This window comes from Otolemur garnettii, unplaced genomic scaffold (assembly GCF_000181295.1).
Source record: "Otolemur garnettii isolate 467f Iridium unplaced genomic scaffold, OtoGar3 scaffold00091, whole genome shotgun sequence".
Classification (NCBI taxonomy): Eukaryota; Metazoa; Chordata; class Mammalia; order Primates; family Galagidae; genus Otolemur; species Otolemur garnettii.
The window spans coordinates 4332596-4352898 of NW_003852486.1; the positions used below are offsets into that span (position 1 = coordinate 4332596).

General features: G+C 50.4%; 1 protein-coding gene across 6 annotated transcripts in view; it reads left to right on the forward strand.

Moving 5' to 3' along the window:
* ARHGEF2 (Rho/Rac guanine nucleotide exchange factor 2) overlaps window positions 1-20303 on the forward strand; it is a 68377-nt gene that overhangs the window by 44426 nt on the left and 3648 nt on the right. For all 6 annotated transcript variants that reach the window (XM_012808629.2, XM_012808632.2, XM_023516489.1 and 3 more), the window contains 19 exons: window positions 2907-3051; window positions 5223-5290; window positions 5619-5682; window positions 6543-6672; window positions 6881-6990; window positions 7129-7275; window positions 7768-8018; window positions 8189-8314; window positions 8626-8743; window positions 8922-9170; window positions 11132-11208; window positions 11743-11912; window positions 15196-15263; window positions 17864-18064; window positions 18577-18696; window positions 18828-18895; window positions 19334-19369; window positions 19562-19612; window positions 19822-20265. In XM_012808629.2, coding sequence (XP_012664083.2) covers window positions 2907-3051; window positions 5223-5290; window positions 5619-5682; window positions 6543-6672; window positions 6881-6990; window positions 7129-7275; window positions 7768-8018; window positions 8189-8314; window positions 8626-8743; window positions 8922-9170; window positions 11132-11208; window positions 11743-11912; window positions 15196-15263; window positions 17864-18064; window positions 18577-18696; window positions 18828-18895; window positions 19334-19369; window positions 19562-19612; window positions 19822-20265 — 2643 coding nt within the window. The remainder of the gene's footprint in view (window positions 1-2906; window positions 3052-5222; window positions 5291-5618; window positions 5683-6542; window positions 6673-6880; window positions 6991-7128; window positions 7276-7767; window positions 8019-8188; window positions 8315-8625; window positions 8744-8921; window positions 9171-11131; window positions 11209-11742; window positions 11913-15195; window positions 15264-17863; window positions 18065-18576; window positions 18697-18827; window positions 18896-19333; window positions 19370-19561; window positions 19613-19821; window positions 20266-20303) is intronic.

Genomic DNA, 20303 nt, shown 5'->3' on the forward strand with positions numbered 1-20303 from the left:
GTATCCCCCAGGTAGAGTGCTGTGGCATCACAGCTCACAGGAACCTCCAGCTCCTGGGCTCAAGTGAATCTTCTGCCTCAGCCTCCCAAGTAGCTGGGACCACAGGCACTTGCCACAACGCCTGGCTATTTTTTGGTTGCAGCCATCATTGTTGTTTTTGGTGGGCCTGGACTGGATTTGAACCCGCCACCTTAGGTGTATGTGGCTGGCACCTTAGCCACTTGAGCCACAGGCTCTGAGCCTTCTTCCATCTTCACCAGCCTAAGGCCTGGGGCGGGCACAAGCCACTTCTGGGACAATAGCAGTAGGCAGTGCCAGGGCTGCTTGCTGCTGGACGGTGCCTGGCTGGGATGTGCTGCCGCTGTGGTGCTGGGATGTGCTGCTGCTGCGGTGGCTGCTGCCCGCTGCTGGCCTACCTGGAGAGGGGGCCACTTCACAGGAGGGTGAGTTCTGTGAGGTTGAGGAGGCAGGGCCTGGAGTACTATGGCTGCCTGTGGGTACCAATGCCAGAGAGGAGAAAGGCCCCAGAGACACTGCTGTCTCCCTTTGCCACTTCATGAGAGCTAGTCAGGAAGGTGAGTGCTTGTGCTTGTGAAGGCTGGAGGGCAGAGGTCAGGTGTGGAAGCATAGGCAGCACTGCCCATTCTGGAGTGACTCTGGTCTAGGCAGGTTTTTTTTAACACTATTTTCACGCTTGCTTGCTTTCAGTACAGTCACAGACCAAAAGGGGCATCAGAGACATGCAAAAATAAACTGTCTCTCCGCCCCCCAAGCATAGTAAGTGCTCAAACTTTTCTTTTCTTGTCTTTTCTTTTTATTTCAATAAACTTTTTATTCAGCTCAAGAGGCCAAACTCTGTCTGGTCTTTCCTACAGATGAGCACATTTATAGACATTTTTAGTGCTCAAACTTTTCATCTGTGTCATAGGGAAGACTGGGACAGCAAGAGAGAATGGCAGTGGGAGGAAATACTTGAACTTGGTTTTTGAGGTCCTGTGAGGTTATTATCCAGAGGCAAATTTGAACTTCCAAAGATCTATACTTTGGAGCAAGGTGGATAGAGGCCAGAGGGAAGATTTTCCTAGTGATTCAGGCAGGCAGGTAGCTGAGCAGAAACAAGGAGGCTGGAACAGATTAGAGGCCAGAGGTGCTCAGCTTCCTGGATAAACTCCAGGTAAAGGGGGTGGGCATGGGCAGAGAGGAGAAACTAAGCTGAAAAAGAGGAGGGGAGCCCAGGTGGGAGACCCTGAGAGGAGAAGGGAGGACAGGAGAGACCAAGAGATAGAAAGAGGATGAAGGAGGAGGAAAGAACAGATGATTGGAGAAGGGAGGGTTCATGAGGGAGAAGAGATTAGAGAATGGCCTCTAGACCTCTGGGTTTTGCTTATATCATCAGGCAAACTGTAGGCAGGAGAGAAAAGGGCACCCACCAGGAAGCCCCAAGACCTAGGGCCCAGCAGCCCAGTGCCCTCTGGCCCTGCACTGTTGACTCAGCCCCTCCACACTTCCCTTTTCTGCTGTTTTCTGCCTAAAACACCAGGCCTGTGTGTCTCTTCAGCTGCCTTGTCTCATAACTGCCAATAGGACTAAAGCCAGGAGTCGGGTTTCCTAAGGTCCAGCCCAAAGGCTCCCCACCGACTTGTGGTATCTGTTCGCAGCCCAGGTTCTGCGACTTAGGCCTATACTCTCAGCCTCAGACTTAGGCCTATACTCTCAGCCTCAGCAGTCCGGGTCCTGTTTGTGCATTTCTGAGAGGCTGGAAACCTAGAGGGTGGTCTTGGCAGCTCTGCTCCTTCTCTGTGTCCTGCCAGCATGAAGGGAAAGTCCAGAGATCTGAAGTAACAACTGAGGAAGGTCCTAGAATAGGTGGGGAAAAGGATATCCCTATCTTTCCACCTTCTCAGGCTTTTTGGGATACATAGGGGCTTGAAGAGGGACAGATCAGAGATCAGGGAGAGGGGCTTAGATTGCAGAGGGTGGGAAAGCAGGAGGAAATGGGAAATGGTTCTGAGGAGGTCGGTGTGCCCCATCTCTGCACAGACCACAGGGTGGGTGGGAGGTCAGGCTGGGAGTCAGGGTCAGAAAGGACAAGGGAGACCAGTGGGTGAGGAGCAGCAGAGGGAGCTGTCCTAGGTTTTGTCACTGGAGGGTTGTGTGAAAGGCAGAGAGGTTAGACTGCAAGAGAGATATTTTGCTGAGAGCAGCTGAGCCAGCTGGCTGAGTGTCCTTAAAGACTCTCAGAAAGGAGGCATGACCCCAAACCAGCTCCCCTTGACCCCAGGTCACATAGGACATGGCTCCCCCTAGAGAGAGACCCAAGTGCTGTGACTGAGTGTAAATGGGAGAGTTAGAGATTTGAGATCATGACTTCTGGGTTGGGGGTGGTACTAGAGACATTCTGCCCCCTCAGCCAATCTAATCAGGGATGTCCTGCCCCCCCAACTGTGACTGCCACAGAGACAGCTCTAACACTGGTTGTCATGGTTATAGAGGAGCTAACTCCCCTAGATTGGAGAGCGCTGGTGAGCTGGCACCCTCTGCTTCGCCTTCCCCTCCTCTCTGCGCATCTCCCCCTGGCACAGAGAGGAGCGTACAGCAGCTCGGGGGCGAGCAGAGCAGGCCAGGAGGTGCAGTAAGGACGCGGGTCCCCAGAGCTAGCAAGATGAGTGGCAACAGGAGGCAACCCAGCCGTAGGGGCCAGGTAGGCCAGAGACCCAGAGCTTAGGTGCTCACTGCTGGACAGCTGCCGCTGATACCCTGTGGCAGGCTGTGCTCTGGAAGTTGGTATCTTTCCAGCATCCCTAGGCAGGCTTCTCTCCCTTGCCTCTGCCCTCAGCCTGTCTCTGGACTCCGTGCACCCTGGTGTTTTCCAGCCTCACTTCTTGTCTCTCTCACTTCTTCTGCAGACCCGAGAGAAGGAGAAAATGAGGGAAGCCAAGGATGCCCGCTACACCAATGGGCACCTCTTCACCACCATCTCGGTTTCAGGCATGACCATGTGCTACGCCTGCAACAAGAGCATCACTGCCAAGGAAGCCCTCATCTGCCCAAGTAAGTTGTCAGGATCCTAAATGTCACTCACTGACCCTAACCTTTTATCTGCACTTTTGCCCTGGATACATAAGGGTCACTGTCCTCTCTGAGCTTAGCTGGGCCCAAGGTCAGGGCAGACACTTGATCCCTTGCTCCCTGTCCTTATCCTGAGGGGTGGCAGTTGTTGGAACACAGCATGAGCAGGACTATCTGGGAATGTGGGGAGGGGAAGCTGGGGGGGGGGCTCCCTTTGCAGCTGTCATCCGCTGGGCATCCCCCTTGCTCCCTGAACAGCTGCTGAGTGTGAGGGGAGCTGACGGGAGAAGGAGCAGGAATGTGGTGTGTGTGGAGGGGCGGAGTGGGGGTGATGGAGGAGCTGGGTGGAAAGCTGCCAGACTTGCAGCTGGTTCTGTCCATTTTGCTGGGCAGAACTGGACATTTGGGACTTCAGGGTCCCCTTGCCCCTTCTTTTCTGTTAACTTTGGGTGGAGCTTAAAATCCTTGCTGTTTCAGAGGATAAGATTAAGAGCCTTCATCTTAAATTGCTAGTTTGACTACACAGTGAGAAAGAGGGAATACAGCAAGGATGTGTGTTGGGTATAGTTAGAACACCTGACTTTTACCCACATCCAAGGGGAGCCCTGTATTTGGGGTATTTAGGGAGTCTAAGCAAGAAATGCCTTTCTTCCCCAGGATGCCTTCCTCTTCTCCCCTAATTCCTTCTGAATCTATGGCAGAGATGCTTCTGATTAGCAGAAATGAAGGGATTGTGACTGGCTGCTGAGTAGCAGGACAAAAGCTCTAGCCTCTAAATTTCTATGGAACTTGGGGGAGGAACCCCCAGAAAGAACAAGGAGGCCTCCCTACTTCCTCACTGCTCAATTTATGAGAATGAGGAGGGAACCCCAATCTAGATCCCTCTAGAGACCTGACAAAATTCCCAATCCAGAAGCTTGTTACCACGGGAACAGGGGAGGCGGCAACGCTATTTTGAGAGCAGGTGGAAAGCGGAGGTTCCATCAAGAGACACTGGGTGTTGGGGGTAGGAGAAGGGAGCTCCAGGGGGTGGGGGCAGCTGTAGCCTCCACTTTTGTTTGCCCCTCTGCCCCACCCTCTGCCTTGTATTTGTGGAAGTGAGCATGGTGCTGGGTATTGTCTGAAAGAGTTAGCAGAGTTTCCGGTGTTGTTGGACACGGGAGGGGAAGCTGGAGAGGGCCAAGGGCTGAGGACATGTCTGGGAAGGGGACAGCCGGTAGTCCCCCTGCCTAAGCTGGCTGATCCTTCTTGCCTTTCCTCTTCTTTTTCTATCCCATGGCTAGGTGGGGCGGAGGATGAGGGAGAAGCAGATGGAGTGTGGGAGCTGTGGATGTGCCTTGGGAGGGGAATAGGACTCTCTAGGCCTGGAAGGGAGAAGGCAGGCATGCTTAGTGGGGAGGGGCAGGGCATAGGCTGGGGCACCTGTCCTCTGCACTGGCTCTATCAACCTTCCCACTGCCTAGACCAAGTCTGGGGTATACATGCGGTACAACAGAAGCATTGTGGCCTTTGGACTCATGCATGCCCAATTTAAATCCCAGCTGTACCACTAACTGTGTGACCACTGACAAATAATTTAACCTTTCCAGGACAGGTTCCTCATCTGTAAAATAAGGATTTTCTACCTCGAAGTTTTTAGGATTAAATGAATGTGAAGCATTTACTAAAAGCCCCCCATCCCTAGCTCCATCCCAACTGCCTCCGTGCCACCTTTTGCTCTGTGGAGTCTTCTCTTCCATTTCTATTCTTTGTGCTTCCTGAGCTGTCTCTGGCAGCCAGTAACCCTTTTCCCTCTAGTCCAGCAGTTCTCAACCTTCCTAATGCTGCAGCCCTTTAATACAGTTCTTTGAGTCCTGACCCACAGGTTGAGAACCACTGCTCTAGTCCACCCCTCAGGCCATCTTTGGGTCAGGTTGCCTATCCGAGTGCTTATTTCTGCTAGCAACCATACCTCCTCTCACTTCACTTCGTTTCCTGCTTGAAAGAGGGAGGTGGGAGGAGAGGGGCTGGGTGTGGCCATGGCCAAGATGTCTGGGAAGGGGGGAGAATCTCTGAGGACTATGTGGCCAGGAGGAGGTGGGTGTCTGCATGTGGGTCTGTCCCCTCCTGTACCACCCGGCCCTCCCTTCACCCTCTCTACCCCACCCTCCCAGCCTGCAATGTGACTATCCACAACCGCTGTAAAGACACCCTCGCCAACTGTACCAAGGTCAAGCAGAAGGTGAGATGGCAGGGAGGGCAGAGGGCTGGGGAGAGGGTAGTGAGCATTGGTGCCCTCATGCCTTTTCCATTCATTCCCTACCCTGTGTTCCTCAAACCCCCTCCTCACCGTGGGACAACCTAGACCCTCACCCCCAGGCCCACCTGAGTTTGCCGGGCCTTCTGCTGTAGATACATTCTCACAGCACTGGGCTCAGCTGCCCTAATGCCCTTACCCACAGTGCCAGCTTTCTTCCAAGAGGGCCAGCCACCCATCTTGTGCCAAGGACCTATGGGGGTGATTTTGGGGTGATGGCTGTTCTTAGTGTCTCTCTTGCTCTGTCTCACAGCAACAGAAAGCCGCTCTGCTGAAGAACAACACTGCCTTGCAGTCTGTTTCCCTCCGAAGTAAGAGTGAGTAGTGGGCAAATGGAAGAGCCTGCAGGAGACCCTGGCCCCCAGGCTTGCAGCCCTGGGCTCTGCTGCCCCCCTGAGGTTGTTCCCAGGCACAGCGCCTTCCTCTTAGGGAAGTGACAGTAGGACAGAAGGGAGCGTCCAACTCTTGGGCTTAGAGGCAGGACAGAAGAGTCCAGATGAGATGAGGGCTTGGGATGGCTGGTCATCCAAGCCTGATCACATCCTGCTTTTTTTTTTTTTTTAAGAGACAGAGTTTTAGGTTGTCGCCCTCGGTAGAGTGCCATGGGGTCACAGCTCACAGCAACCTCCAGCTCTTGGGCTTAGGTGGTTCTCTTTTCTCAGCCTCCCGAGTAGCTAGGACTGCAGGCCCCTGCCACAACGCCTGGCTATTTTTTTGTTGCAGTTTGGCCAGGGCTTGGTTCGAACCCACCACCATTGGTATATGGGGCCGGTGCCCTACTCACTGAGCCATAGGTGCTGCCCAACGCATCCTATATTTTTATTATCAGTTATTTACACTGCATTTTGGGGAGTGCTACTGGCATAGACATCTTTGATATAATAGGAAGAGCAGGGCACTTGGGCAGCAAAAGCAGTGTTCGAGTCCTTATTCATTTTCTGAGTCAGCCTGGACATGTCTTTAACTGCTCTGAGCTTTAGTCTGCTCATAGGCTTGTTTGAGCAAGAGATAAGGCAAGAAAAAGCTCTGAACATTTAAAGATTGCACAAATGTAAGGTGATGTCATCATTACCTTCTCTCTTGACTAGAGAGGGGCTGAGGGTGGGGGGAGAGAAGCCCTGAACTCAAGGAGGAGCCAGAGTCTAAGGTTCATCTGCTTCGTTTCTCTGCCCCATAGCAACCATCCGGGAGCGGCCCAGTTCCGCCATCTATCCCTCCGACAGCTTCCGGCAGTCTCTCCTTGGCTCTCGCCGTGGCCGCTCCTCCCTGTCATTAGCTAAGAGTGTTTCTACCACCAACATTGCTGGGTGAGCCTCTGCACAGAGAAGGGCAGCAAGGCAGGCAGAGAGGGTGGTAGTGGGATAGGGGCCCTTTTCCACCCCTGAGTTCAGAGGCAAAGAAAGACATGTAAGGAGAGCTCAGGGTGACTGCCTCTCAGCTCCCGACCTTCGGTCCCCATGTGGGAAGGGAGCTTCTATCCAGCGGGGTGGTGCAGACAGCCTCCACCTCCTTCAGACACTTCAACGATGAGTCTCCCCTGGGGCTGCGCCGGATCCTCTCACAGTCCACAGACTCCCTCAACATGCGGAACCGAGCCCTGTCTGTGGAGTCTCTCATTGACGAAGGTGAGCATGTGGACCCTGGGGAAGACTGAGTGGGCTAAGTGGCTGGTGGGAGGAGTGGGGCAAGAAGGGATCTAGAGAAGGGCCCAGACCTCTGGGCAGAGAATTCAGCTCTGAGTTGCTTCCCCCACCAATATACAGGTGCGGAGGTGATCTACAATGAGCTGATGAGTGAATTTGAGATGGATGAGAAGGACTTCACAGCTGATTCCTGGAGCCTGGCCGTGGATGGCAGCTTCCTACAGCAGCATAAAAAGGAGGTGATGAAGCAGCAGGATGTCATCTATGGTGAGCCAAGACCACCCTAGTCTTGATCATCTCTTACCAGGTTGTCTGTGTCTATGTCCCACTCTGTCAGCCCTGCCATTCAAGACCATTTCCCTCCTAATCCTCTTGGCCTCCAAGACCCTGCTAGCATCCCAGGGGCTGTTCACTGGGCCCTACCAATGTGTTCTTGCTCTCCAGGGCCCTATCTTATCCCTTTTTCAACCCAGTCCTTGGTCTTTACTTTGTATTTATTCCATGTCTCATGCTGTGTTGGGGACAGTGGTAAGCTAAAGGGATACGAGACATGATTCTTGTCCTAAAATAGCCTACAGCTTGAGGTGATAAGATATGAAGACAAAAAATGATTGCAAGTGGTCTAAGATCATAATAATGCAAAATATTAACCGAGAAGAGACCTCGAAAGCCTCCTCAGAGCCCTGAGGTTCCTAGCCTAGGGCCCCACTAATTGTGGCCAGGTCAGTGGAGAGGTCAAATATTCCACTGCCCCCACAGAGTTAATCCAGACAGAGCTGCACCACGTGAGGACGTTGAAGATCATGACCCGCCTCTTCCGAGCGGGGATGCTGGAAGAGCTGCAGCTGGAACCAGGAGTGGTCCAGGGCCTGTTTCCCTGTGTGGACGAGCTCAGTGACATCCACATGCGCTTCCTTAGCCAGCTTTTAGAGCGCCGGCGCCAGGCCCTGTCCCCTGGCAGTACCCGGAATTTTGTCATCCACCGCTTGGGTGACCTGCTCATCAGCCAGGTGGGGAAAGGCAAAGATCTCTGGATAATGTTCACAGAGGGAGATGGGACTGGGGTAGGCATTTCAGGGGAGTTTGGAGGCAGAGCTGGAGAGGTGGGAAGCCAAGGGAGAGGGGATTGTCTGTGGCTTTGGGGGAAATGTCAACCTGGTGTTGTTCCCCCAACGTCCAGTTCTCAGGGCCCAGCGCAGAGCAGATGCGTAAGACCTACTCCGAGTTCTGCAGCCGCCACACCAAGGCTTTAAAGCTCTATAAGGAGCTGTACGCCCGAGACAAACGTTTCCAACAATTCATCCGGGTGAGCAGACCTTTCAGAGCCTCGTCTCCTGGCCCCAACCCAGCTCCCCATCTGAGGGATGCTGTGCGTGTAAGCTTCCCCACTCCCCACCCCATGGGCCACCCCACACATGGGCAGAGCACGGCACAGTAGTTTCCCTAGTTACTTTTCACTACTTTGGTTGGTCCTCATAACACATGTAATGTTGTTATCTCCACTTTCCAGATGTGACCACCTAGGCCGGTGCAAGGTAACTGGCCAAGGTGGGCACCAGACCTTAGGTGCTGAGCCTTTCTGTTGCCCTGGTCTGAGCCCTGCTTCTTCTCTTGTAGAAAGTGACACGCTCAGCTGTGCTGAAGCGGCATGGGGTGCAGGAGTGCATCCTGCTGGTGACACAGCGCATCACCAAGTACCCAGTGCTTATCGGCCGCATCCTGCAGTACTGCCATGGTGGGTGGAAGGCCCGGGGGAAGAAGCCTGGAGGGAGGGTTCAGGGTGACCAAGGGAAGCGGTAGGGTCAGATGTGGAACTCTATGCAGACTCTAAAGTTGGAATTAAGACCCAGTGGGAATTGAAGCTGGAATAAAGCTGGCTTGAGCCACCTTCCATGCCAACCTCTTGGTGCCAGGGAGCGAGGAGGAGCATCAAGACCTAACAGCAGCACTAGGGCTGGTGAAGGAGTTACTGTCCAACGTGGACCAAGACGTGCATGAGCTGGAGAAGGGGGCCCGTCTGCAGGAGATCTACAACCGCATGGATCCCCGGGCCCAGACCCCGGTGCCTGGCAAGGGCCCCTTTGGCCGAGAGGAACTTCTGCGGCGTAAGCTCATCCACGATGGCTGCCTGCTCTGGAAGACAGCCACTGGGCGCTTCAAAGGTCAGTGACCCACTTGGCAGACTAGGCAGGCATCCAGAGTCGGGGGTAGAACTGGAAATGTATCCAGTCCTTAGCACTAACTTCTTTATGCAGCCGGCATGACAGTGAGTCTCCAAGGGAGAAAACATGGTCTCTGTGGCAGCCAAAGTCTGAATTCTGGGTGAGCACAGTGGCTTCCACCGGTAACCCCAGCACTTTGGGAGGATCATTTGAGGCTGTAGTGAACTATGATGACGCTGCTGCTCTCTAGAGTGAGACCCTGTCTTAAAAGTAAAACCAAAGGCTGAATTCTGCATTTAGCTTTATGGATATCTTAGGGACTTTCTCATCAATATTTATTCGTTTCTTTGGTCTTTACATCATGCCCAGATGTAAAGAGCTACTGGTTTTATTGGGGAAGACAAACTTAGACCAGAGGACAGGATCAGGGTGGTTGCTTCTCCCTAGCAGGAATCCTGACTACAGGGCTGGAGAATGATCTAGGAGCTTTGGGAATACCACATGGAAGGCCCAAAGGAGGGGACTGAGCCCAGGGCAGAGAAGAGAGAACAGAGCAAAGGGAATAGGTTGGGGGACAGGGCACACTTTTCTAGGCTCCTCCTTAAAACAAGAGAAGAGGCTTGGCACCTGTGGCTCAAGCAGCTGAGGCACCAGCCACATATACCTAAAGTGGTGGGTTCGAATCCAGCCTGGGCCCGCCAAACGACGATGATGGCTGCAACCAAAAAATAGCTGGCTGTTGTGGCAGGTGCCTGTGGTCCCAGCTACTTGGGAGGCTGAGGCGGTATACTTGCTTGAGCCCAGGAGTTGGAGGTTGCTGTGAGCTGTGATGCCACGGCACTCTACCCAGGGGAAAAGCTTGAGGCTCTGTCTAAAAAAAAACAAGAGAAGAATAGGTCTCTGGTTCTGGAGTAAGGAATGAAGGACAAAAGTAAATCGTGATACCTGAGGCTAGAACCTACCTGAGCCTCTGAACCCACATCATGAAATCACTACTCCCTGGGCTTGGATATTGTCAGTCTTCACCAGCCTCTTTCCTTCATCCTTTTCTCTTCCTCTCATCCCTCCTACGCATCAGCTAAGAATATAAACCATGGGTGATTAAAAATAGCAAGGCTGGAAAGCTTTATTTCTGAAGCATTTAGCAAAAGCCCTCCCTTTCTGTGTGTTCACAGTTTAGTAAGATCCCCAAGGGCAAAGGATGAGTGTGTGTTTTCTTGACCATGACATCCAAGTTTTACAGAATTGATCTTTGTTTCCTTCCTTGGTCTCAGAGTACAGGACCTCATAGAAACGAGAGCAAGAGGGTGGACAAAGAAGGAACATGAGGCAAGGGCCTATCGGGGCTGGTGGAAAGGGATGGAGTATAGTCTTTGAGGCCTTCTCTAAAGGAAGGAAACTGTGCTCCCTATGGAGCACAAAATGAGAAGTGAGAATATGCCAGGCAGGGGGGATTGAGGTCACATATCCAGAAATGTTTTACATTAGTTAGATGCTAGATAGGGAACTTAAAGGCTGAGAAAGTATGGCCCCTCTTGCTCTGGAAATTCTTAAAAGAGTCTCACAAAAATCTCATACCCTTCCACCCAGAAAAATACGCATACATGTTATGTTAATATGTAAAACTGTTTATGCAACTTCAGAGGAAATACAGGGCCAATGAATCTGGGGGTCTGTAGACCACAGGATGAGAAACCCTAATCAAATGGTTGAAGAGTGTTTTCTCCAAAGCTTTGACTGAGTGATGCCTTGTGGTCCCCACTAACCTGCCACTTCTGAGCTATGAGAATGGGAAGGTGAGAGATCTGAAAAGGTGGAGGGAGCAACCAGAGACTAAAGGGGCCAGGAAGAGGGGAGCCAGGTGCTCTAACTTGATGGGGTGAGCGTAGTCCTTGGGAAAGAGGGGAACAGCTGTTCAGACCCTCTAGGGCTGACTGTTTTCTGGCCTTTACCCTTGCCAGATGTGCTAATGCTGCTGATGACAGATGTGCTGGTGTTTCTGCAGGAAAAGGACCAGAAGTACATCTTTCCCACACTGGTGAGACTTCTGTCATTCTTTCTCAGCACAGACAACCATTTCACACCTTCTTACTTTCTTAAGTCCAGAAGAGCCCAGAGTCTTCTAGAAAACAGCTATCGTTGTAATTATTATAATAAAAACCGCTAATAGGTAATATTACTTTGCACAGGCATTTTACACCTGTGAAAAAGGCTTATTATTATCATCCTCATTTTATTTTTATTTATTTATTTATTTATTTGCAGTTTTTGGCCAGGGCTGGGTTTGAACCTGCCACCTCCAGCATATGGGGTTGGTGCCTTACTCCTTTGAGCCACAGGCGCCGCCCTATCATCCTCATTTTACAGATGATGAAAGTAACTCTTAAAGTTAGTTAAATAATGTGTCAAACATATTTTAAACTGAAAGGCTTTTCTGGCTGGTACCAAAGCCTGGGCTCTTAACTTTTATTATAGGATGACTTTCCAACCCTTTGAGAATTCCAGAAGGATTGAAGACCCAATATCTAAGGGTCTGGATTCCCAGGCTAATCCTTCCTTTCCCGACTGGCAGGACAAGCCCTCAGTGGTATCACTGCAGAATTTAATTGTGCGGGACATCGCTAACCAGGAGAAAGGAATGTTTCTGATCAGTGCAGCCCCGCCCGAGATGTATGAGGTGCACACAGCTTCCCGGGATGACCGGAGCACCTGGATCCGCGTCATTCAGCGGAGTGTATGCGTGTGAGTGTGCTGCTGCCTGTGTGTGGCCTTGGGGGGTCCCTGTAACATCAGATGCCAGGTCAGAGCACTCCCTGGGAGTAGAACCCATTGTTCAGAGGTGGGGGCAGAGACTGAGGAAGAGACAAGATGGTCCAAGACAGGAAATGTCACCTATGTTTCTTATGTCCCATAAGTTTTATTTCAAAAAAAAAAAATTGTATTTCATATGCTGCCAACTTTCAGCTACCTCTTAAATGCACTATGAGCTGGCAAGCAAAGGTATACTTTGAGCTGTCACCTGGAGACATACCTGCCAGTGACAGTAAACTTTGTAATTTCAGTTATATTCACATCCTGGTCTGTAGATGAAGGGATGTTACTTGGGTTGGATTGGATTTGACCTGTATTTTTTAAAAATGAATGAAAAAGAGGACAATGAAAGCATTGGTAGAAGAGATAAGGAAGAAGCCTCATAAATGTAACATAATGGAAGCAAGAAGGAAAGCAGCATGCTAAGGCTGCAGACCTTCAGCTTCTGTTGGACATACATTAGATTTTTGAGGCCATCAACTAAGTGTCTAATTGTGATGAAAAAAAAGGCAAGTAAAGCACAGGTAAATGTTTTAAATGCTTTCTTAAAGATAATGCCTAAAAATGTACTCTAGGATTTTTAAAAAAATTTTTACCTTTCAGAGGATAGATGATTCTCCTGGGCTTTTTTTTCCCCTGCAATTTAGACTTTTTTTTTTTGAGACAGAGCCTCAAGCTGTCCCCCTGGGTAGAGTGTCATGGCATTACAGCTCACAGCAACCTCCAACTCCTGGGCTCAAGCGAGTCTCTTGCCTCCGCCTCCCAAGTAGCTGAGACCACAGGTGCCCGCCACAACGCCCGGCTATTTTTTGGTTGCAGCCGTCATCATTGTTGTTTGGCGGGTCCAGGCTGGGGATTCGAACCCGCCACCTTAGGTGTACGTGGCTGGCGCCTTAGCCGGTTGAGCTATAGGTGCTGAGCCGCAATTTAGACTTTTGAACACGTTTTTCAGAAGTACATACAAAAATATGAAATTGTCTATTCTAAGAAAACAATTCAAAATACTTGCCCCACTGACACTAGATCCATAGTAAATTCTTTGGTTTTTTTGAGGCAGAGTCTCACTGTGTCACCCTTGGTAGAGTGCTGTGGAGTCATAGCTCACAGCAACCTCATACTCTTGGGCTTAAGTGATTCGCTTGCCTCAGCCTCTCAAGTAGCTGGGACTGCAGGCACGCACCACAACACCCCACTATTTTTTGGGGTATAGTTGTCATTGTCTGGCAGGACCAAGCTGGATTCAAACCACCAGCTCCGTTGTATATGGCTGACGCCCTAGCTGCTGAGCTATAGGCACCAAGCCATATTAAACTCTTTATTAATAGTATTTATTATTGGCTAGGTTCAGTGGCTTTTGCTTGTAATCCTAGCACTCTGGGAAGCTGAGGCAGGAAGATTCCTTGCACTCAGGAGTTCATGACCAGCCTGAGCAAGAGCGAGACCTTGTCTCTAGTAAAAATAGAAAAACTAGCCGGGTATGGTGGTGGTACCTATAGTCCCACCTACTTGGGAGGTTAAGGTAGGAGGATCTTTAAGCCTAGGAGGTTGAAGTTGCTGTAAGCTATGATGCCATGGCTCTACCCAGAATGACACAGTAAGACCCTGTCTCAAAAGGAGAAGAAATATTATTATTTGTAATTACATAAATTATAATTATTAATATTAATTATAATTAATAACATTAATATAATTGATTTATTGAGCTTCTGTCATGTTTGAAGCACTGTAACGGTTCATTTAATCTTTTTTTTTTTTTTTTTTTTTTTTTGAGACAGAGTCTCACTTTGTCACCTAGGGTAGAGTGCCTTGGCGTCACAGCTCACAACCTCTAACTTCTGGGCATACATGATTTTCTTGCCTGAGCCTCCCAAATAACTGAGACTATAGGTGTCCACCACACAGCCCAGCTATTTTGTTGTTGTTATTCTTATTGTTGCAGTTGTCGTTGTTTAGCAGGCCTGAGCTGGGTTTGAACCTGCCAGCCCTGGCATATATGGCTGGTGCCCTAACAACTAAGCTACAGGCACTGAGCCTATCTCATTTAATCTTAACAAAAATCCTGTGAGGAAGGTACTACCCTCATTTCTCAGTGATGAAAGATAGAGGTTAACCCTGGTAAATAGAGCCAGGATTTGAACCCAGTGTGCTTGATGCCAAAGCCTGTACTGTTACCTCTGCACTGTGTTGCCTTTTCTTTTTTTATTTTCTTTTTTTTGAGACAGAATCTCAAGCTATTACCCTGGGTAGAGTGCTGTGGCATTATAGCTAATAGCAACCTCCAATTCTTGGACTAACGCCATCCTCTTATCTCAGGTTTTTTATTATTTATTTATTTATTTATTTTTGAGATAGAGCCTCAAGCTGTCGCACCGGGTAGAGTACCATGGCATCACAGCTCACAGCAACCTCCAACTCCTGGGCTCAAGCAATTCTCCTGCCTCTGCCTCTCAAGTAGCTGGGACTACAGGCACCTGCCACAACGCCCAGCTATTTTTTGGTTGCAGCCGTCATTGTTGTTTGGCAGCCCAGGCTGGATTCGAACCCACCAGCTCAGGTGTATGTGGCTGGCGCCTCAGCCACTTGAACCACAGGTGCCAAGCCTTTATTTTTTTGAGACAGAATCTCACAATAGAGAGATTACTCTCAGAAGAGTGCTATGGTGTCCCAGTTCACAGCAACCTCAAACTCTTGGGCTTAAGTGATTTTGTTGCCTCAGCCTCCCAATTAGCTGGAACGAAAGGCACCTGCCACAATGCCCTGCAATTTTTTTGTTATAGTTGTCGTTGTTTAGCAGGCCTCAGCTGGGTTCAAACCCACCAGCTCCAGTGTATGTGGCCCAGAGCCCTAGCCTCGGAGCTATAGCGCAGAGCCATTGCCTCAGTTTTTTTATTTTTAATAGAGACAGGGTCTCAATTTTGCTCAGACTACTCATGAGCTCAAGCAGTCCACCTGCCTCAGCCTGCTAGAGTGCTAGATAGGCGTGAGCCACTGTGCCTGGCCATTGTGCTGCCTTTTCAAGCCATCTTTGGAGAGATACATACCAGCACATGCAGAAGAAAAGGAGAGGGTCAGGAGTGGATGGCCCTCTGCTGGGAGGTCAAGGAATCTTACCAGAAGAGGGGCGCACAGAACACATTGGGAAGGAATGCAGGCTGAGACTGGCCTATAACCCAGCTTCTGTCTCCCAACCCCACCTGACCTGTAACCCCTCCAGGTGCCCATCCAGGGAAGACTTCCCCCTGATTGAGACAGAAGATGAGGCTTACCTGCGGCGAATCAAGAGTAAGTCGGTCTAGAGGGAGCTTGTTAAATAATTTATGATATGTCCACTTTTTAGAATACTATGCAACTATTAAAGGATCCATAACCAAAATCTATTAAATAAAAAAGTGGGGTTTATTAGGCCAGTCACAGGTGTTCATGCCTATAATCCCAGCACTCTGAGAGGCTGAGGCAGGAGGATCCCTTGAGGTCAGAAGCTCAAGACCAGGCTGAACAAGAGGAAGACCCTCTTTCTACCCAAAATAGAAAAAAAAAAATAGCTTGTTGTGAGGCCTAGCACCACGGGTTATGGAGCGGCAGTGGTTATGGCAGCGCCAGATGTGTTCACTGAAGATGGTAGGTTCGAACCTGGCTGGGGCCAGCTAAACAAAAATGACAACTGCAGCAAAAAATAGCTGGACATTGTGGTGGGCGCCTGTAGTCCCAGCTACTTGGGAGGCTGAGGCAAGAGAATTGCTTAAGCCCAAGAGTTTGAGGTTGCTTTGAGCTGTGATGCCACGGCACTCTATGGAGGGCAACATAGTGAGACTCTGTCTCAAAACAAAAGCTAGTTGTGATGGCGTTTGCCTATAGTCCCAGCTACTTGGGAGGCTGAGGCAAGAGGATTGCTTGAGCCCAGAAGTATGAGGTTGCTGTGAGCTATGATGACACCATGGCACTCTAGCCTGAACAATAGAACAAGACTTCTACAAGAAAAAAAAGAAAACAAAATAAAATAATGTAAAGTGTATGCTACTATTTGTGTAAAAATAATATAGAAAAGAAGGTGAGGACAGTAACTTGCTTTCACGACAAGGCCTTATATTATTTAGGCTACTATTTAACTGGTATAAAAAAAGAGTAATAAAAACAAGTTGCTTAAAAAGGTAGAAAATTATTCCTTTTCATATAATAATCCAAAGTGGGAAGTTTGGGAGTGCAGCTCTGCCATCTTCAGTGGGAAGCTTCTATGTCCATATCCAAAGTAGCTACTTAAGCTCCCATTGTCACGTGTGCATGCCACCTCTTGGGGAGGCACAGAGGGACAAATAATTTACACTTTTTTTTTTTTGAGATAGTTAGTGTCCTACTATCTCACCCTTGGTAGAGTGCTGTGGCATCACAGCTCACAGCAACCTCAAACTCTTGGGCTTAAGTGATACTCTTGCTCAGCCTCCCAAGTAGCTGGCACTAGAGGTACCGGCCACAATGCCTGGCTATATTCTTGTTGTTGTAGTTGTCATTGTTTGGCAGCACACCAGGTTTAAACCCACCAGCCCCAGTGTATATGGCCGGCACCCTAACCACTTAGCTGCAGGCACCAAGCCTACATTCATTTCTTTCTTTCTTTTTTTTTTTTTCTTTTTGAGACAGACTCTCACTATGTCACCCTTGGTCAAGTGCCATGGCCTCACAGCTTACAGGAACCTCAAACTCTTGGGTTTAAGTGATTTTCTTGCCTCAACCTCCCAAGTAGCTGGGACTACAGGCACCTGCCACAATGCCTAGCTATTTTTTTTTGTTGTTGTTGTTATTGTTGTTGTCATTGTCATTGTCTTTTGGCAGGCCCAGGCTGGGTTTGAACCTGCCAGCTGTGGTGTATGTGTCTGGCGCCCTAGCCACTGAGCTATAGGCGTCGAGCCACCTATACTTAATTGTTTAAAGGGCAGGTCTGGAAGATGCTCACATTCACTGGGCAGATTTTAGTCATGTGACAATATCTAATTGCAAGTTAGGCTGGGAAAAGTTGTCATTTACCTGGGCAGCCATTACCCAGGTGAAGCCTATGTGCATTCTCTGATTAAAGGAAGATGGGAGAATAAACGCTGGTGGACAGCCTACAACCCCTGCCATGAATCCTTTTTACTTTTATTTATTTATTTTTCTTTGAGATAGAGTCTCACTTTGTGGCCCTCAGTAGAATGCTGTGGCATCATAGCTCACAGCAACATCAAACTCCTGGGCTCAAGTGATTCTCTGGTCTCCTTCCAAGTAGCTGGGACTATAGGTGCCCACCATAACACCCAGCTTTTTGAGACAGAGCCTCAAGCTGTCGCCCTGGATAGAGTGCTGTGGCATCACAGCTCACAGCAACCTCCAACTCCTGGGCTCAAGTGAGTCTCCTGCCTCAGCCTCCGAAGTAGCTGGGACCACAGGCGCCCACCACAACGCCTGGTTATTTTTTGGTTGTAGCCGTCATTGTTGTTTGGCGGGCCTGGGCTGGATTCGAACCCACCACCTTAGGTGTATGTGGCTGGCGCCTTAGCCACTTGAGCCATAGGCACTGAGCCAACACCCAGCTATTTTAAGAGATGAAGTCTTGCTCTTGCTCAAACTGGTCCTGAACTCCCATGCTCAAGCAATCCACCCATCTTGGCTAACCAGAGTGCTAGGATTATAGGCATGAGCCACCACACCCAGCCTTTTTACATTTGTTTTAAAAGCAAAAGTACATGTGTTATTTTTACCCCTGAAAAAGGTTCTTTTCTTTTTTGTATGTGTAAATAAACCAGAATTAAGTCCTGCCACTCTTCTCAGCCCTCCTTCTATAGCATGACTGCCCCTCCACTGGCTTTTCTGGGTCTCAGGCCCCCCACGTGCTCACCTGTCTTTATCCACAGTGGAGCTGCGGCAGAAGGACCAGGCACTGGTGGAGCTGCTGCAGGAGAAAGTTGGGCTGTTTGCTGAGATGACTCATTTCCAGGCAGAAGAGGATGGCAACAGTGGGATGTCCCTGCCCACCCTGCCCCGGGGCCTTTTCCGCTCAGAGTCTCTTGAGTCCCCTCGTGGCGAGCGCCTGCTGCAGGATGCTATCCGTGAGGGTAAGGGAGCTCCCAGGGAGGGCATCACAGAACATGGACATGTGGCTAGACCTGACCACACAGAACAGGTTGACACCAACTCCAGAGGCCATACACACCCCGAGTGCCTGTTCTATGCTGGTTCCTGGGGAAGGCAGGGGAGGAGCATGGTTCTTACTTCTGTTTGACACCACTTATGCTGCATACGATTTTCCTGCCCCTTAAATGTCCTTTTTTATTTTTGAGATGGATGTGAAGGGATCTCACTATGTTGCTCAGGCTGGCCTTGAACTCTTAGGTTCTGGTGATCCTCCCACCTCAGCCTCCCTAGTAGCTGGAACTACGGGTGCCTGCCATTGTGCCCAGCTCTCCCCACAAGAGTCTTTAATGCCTTCTGCCTGCTATGCAGGCACATGAGTGAATCTCTATAGCTGCATCTGGAAGCCTGAGTGTCCCTGGCATGGGGGGCAAATAGCGTTCCCACAGTGTGTCCTGCATCACTCCTGTCTTTACCTCTTCCTCTTTCTTCACAGTGGAGAGCCTGAAAGACCTGCTGGTGGGTCCTGGGGTAGAATTGCTCTTGATGCCCCGAGAACCAGCCTTGCCCTTGGAACTAGACAGCGGTGGTAACACGAGTCCTGGAGTCACTGCCAGTGAGTGTCAGGGCAGGGAACCAAGATAGATGGGGGTGGGGAGGTAAAACTAGTGGGCTGGTACCAAGGAACGAGTGGTGTTAGTGCCCTAGGAAATTAGCCCAGCCCCATCTTTTTCCCCTTCTCAACAGATGGTGAGGCCAGAACCTTCAATGGCTCCATTGAACTTTGTAGAGCTGACTCAGACTCCAGCCAGAAGGTGGGTCCTCAACAGGTTCCAAGAAGTCTGGGCATGGTGGCTCACACCTATAATCCTAGCACTCTGGGAGGCTGAGGCAGGTGGATCACCTGAGCTCAGGAGTTTAAGACCAGCCTGAGCTAGAGCGAGACCCCCATCTCTAAAATTTAGCCAGGTGTTGTGGCAGACGCCTGTAGTCCCAGCTACCTGGGAGGCTAAGGCAGGAGGATCCCTTGAGTCCAAGAGTTTGAGGTTACTGTGAGCTATGACATCATGGCTCTCAACTGAGAGCAACAAAGTGAAACTCTGTCTCAAAATAAACCAAAATAAAAAGGTTCCAAGACTTGGCTAGAAGATGGGAAAGGAACAGGTAGTTTGTAGATCCTCTACAGAAAGCTATTGGGGGCAGGCAGTAGAGATTTGCCTGTCTGCTGACTCTATCCTTGGCTATTTCTACAGGATCGAAATGGAAATCAGCTGAGATCTCCCCAGGAGGTAAGATAGGAACTTCAAGGAAGGTATTCTCAGTCTGAGAAATTCTGACCCAACTTTGAGTAGCGAGGGGGAGGGTCTACACTTCAGAGTGTCTTTGCAAATACCGTTGTCCCCATACCCATAATTATTCAATTTATGGGAAGTTCTCCCATCCTGAAGCTTGGGCCCTGTTTCCACCCTCTCTGTCCTCAGGAGGCGTTACAGCGATTGGTCAATCTCTATGGACTTCTGCATGGCCTACAGGTCAGTAGGACAAGGGCTAGAATGGGGAAGAGAAAGGCTAGGCCAGACATGTCCATTTAGGCGGGGCATGACTATCCTGACAGCCTTTCTAAATATTCCCACAATCCTGGCTCACCAGGACTGATGGCTTGAGCCTGGGGGCGGGGGGGAGGGGGGGCAGGAAAAAATAGGAGTTTCTAATGCACCCTTAACCTGTGGTCCACCCCTAGGCGGCTGTGGCCCAGCAGGACACTTTGATGGAAGCCCGGTTCCCTGAAGGCCCTGAGAGGAGGGAGAAGTTGTCCCGAGCCAACTCCCGGGATGGGGAAGCTGGCAGATCTGGGGCTGTGCCCACAGCTCCTGAAAAGCAGGCCACTGAGTTGGCCCTGCTGCAGCGGCAGCATGCGCTGCTGCAGGAGGAGCTGCGGCGTTGCCGGCGGCTGGGTGAAGAGCGGGCTACCGAAGCCGGCAGCCTGGAAGCCCGCCTCCGAGAGAGTGAGCAGGCCCGGGCTGTGCTGGAGCGGGAGGCTGAAGAGGCACGCAGGCAACTGGCTGCCCTGGGCCAGACAGAGCCACTCCCAGCTGAGGCCCCATGGGCCCGCAGGCCTGTGGACCCAAGGCGGCGCAGCCTCCCAGCAGGCGATGCCCTGTACCTGAGTTTCAACCCCCCACAGGTGAGGCAGCTGAGAGTTGTGAACTGACCTGGGGTGGA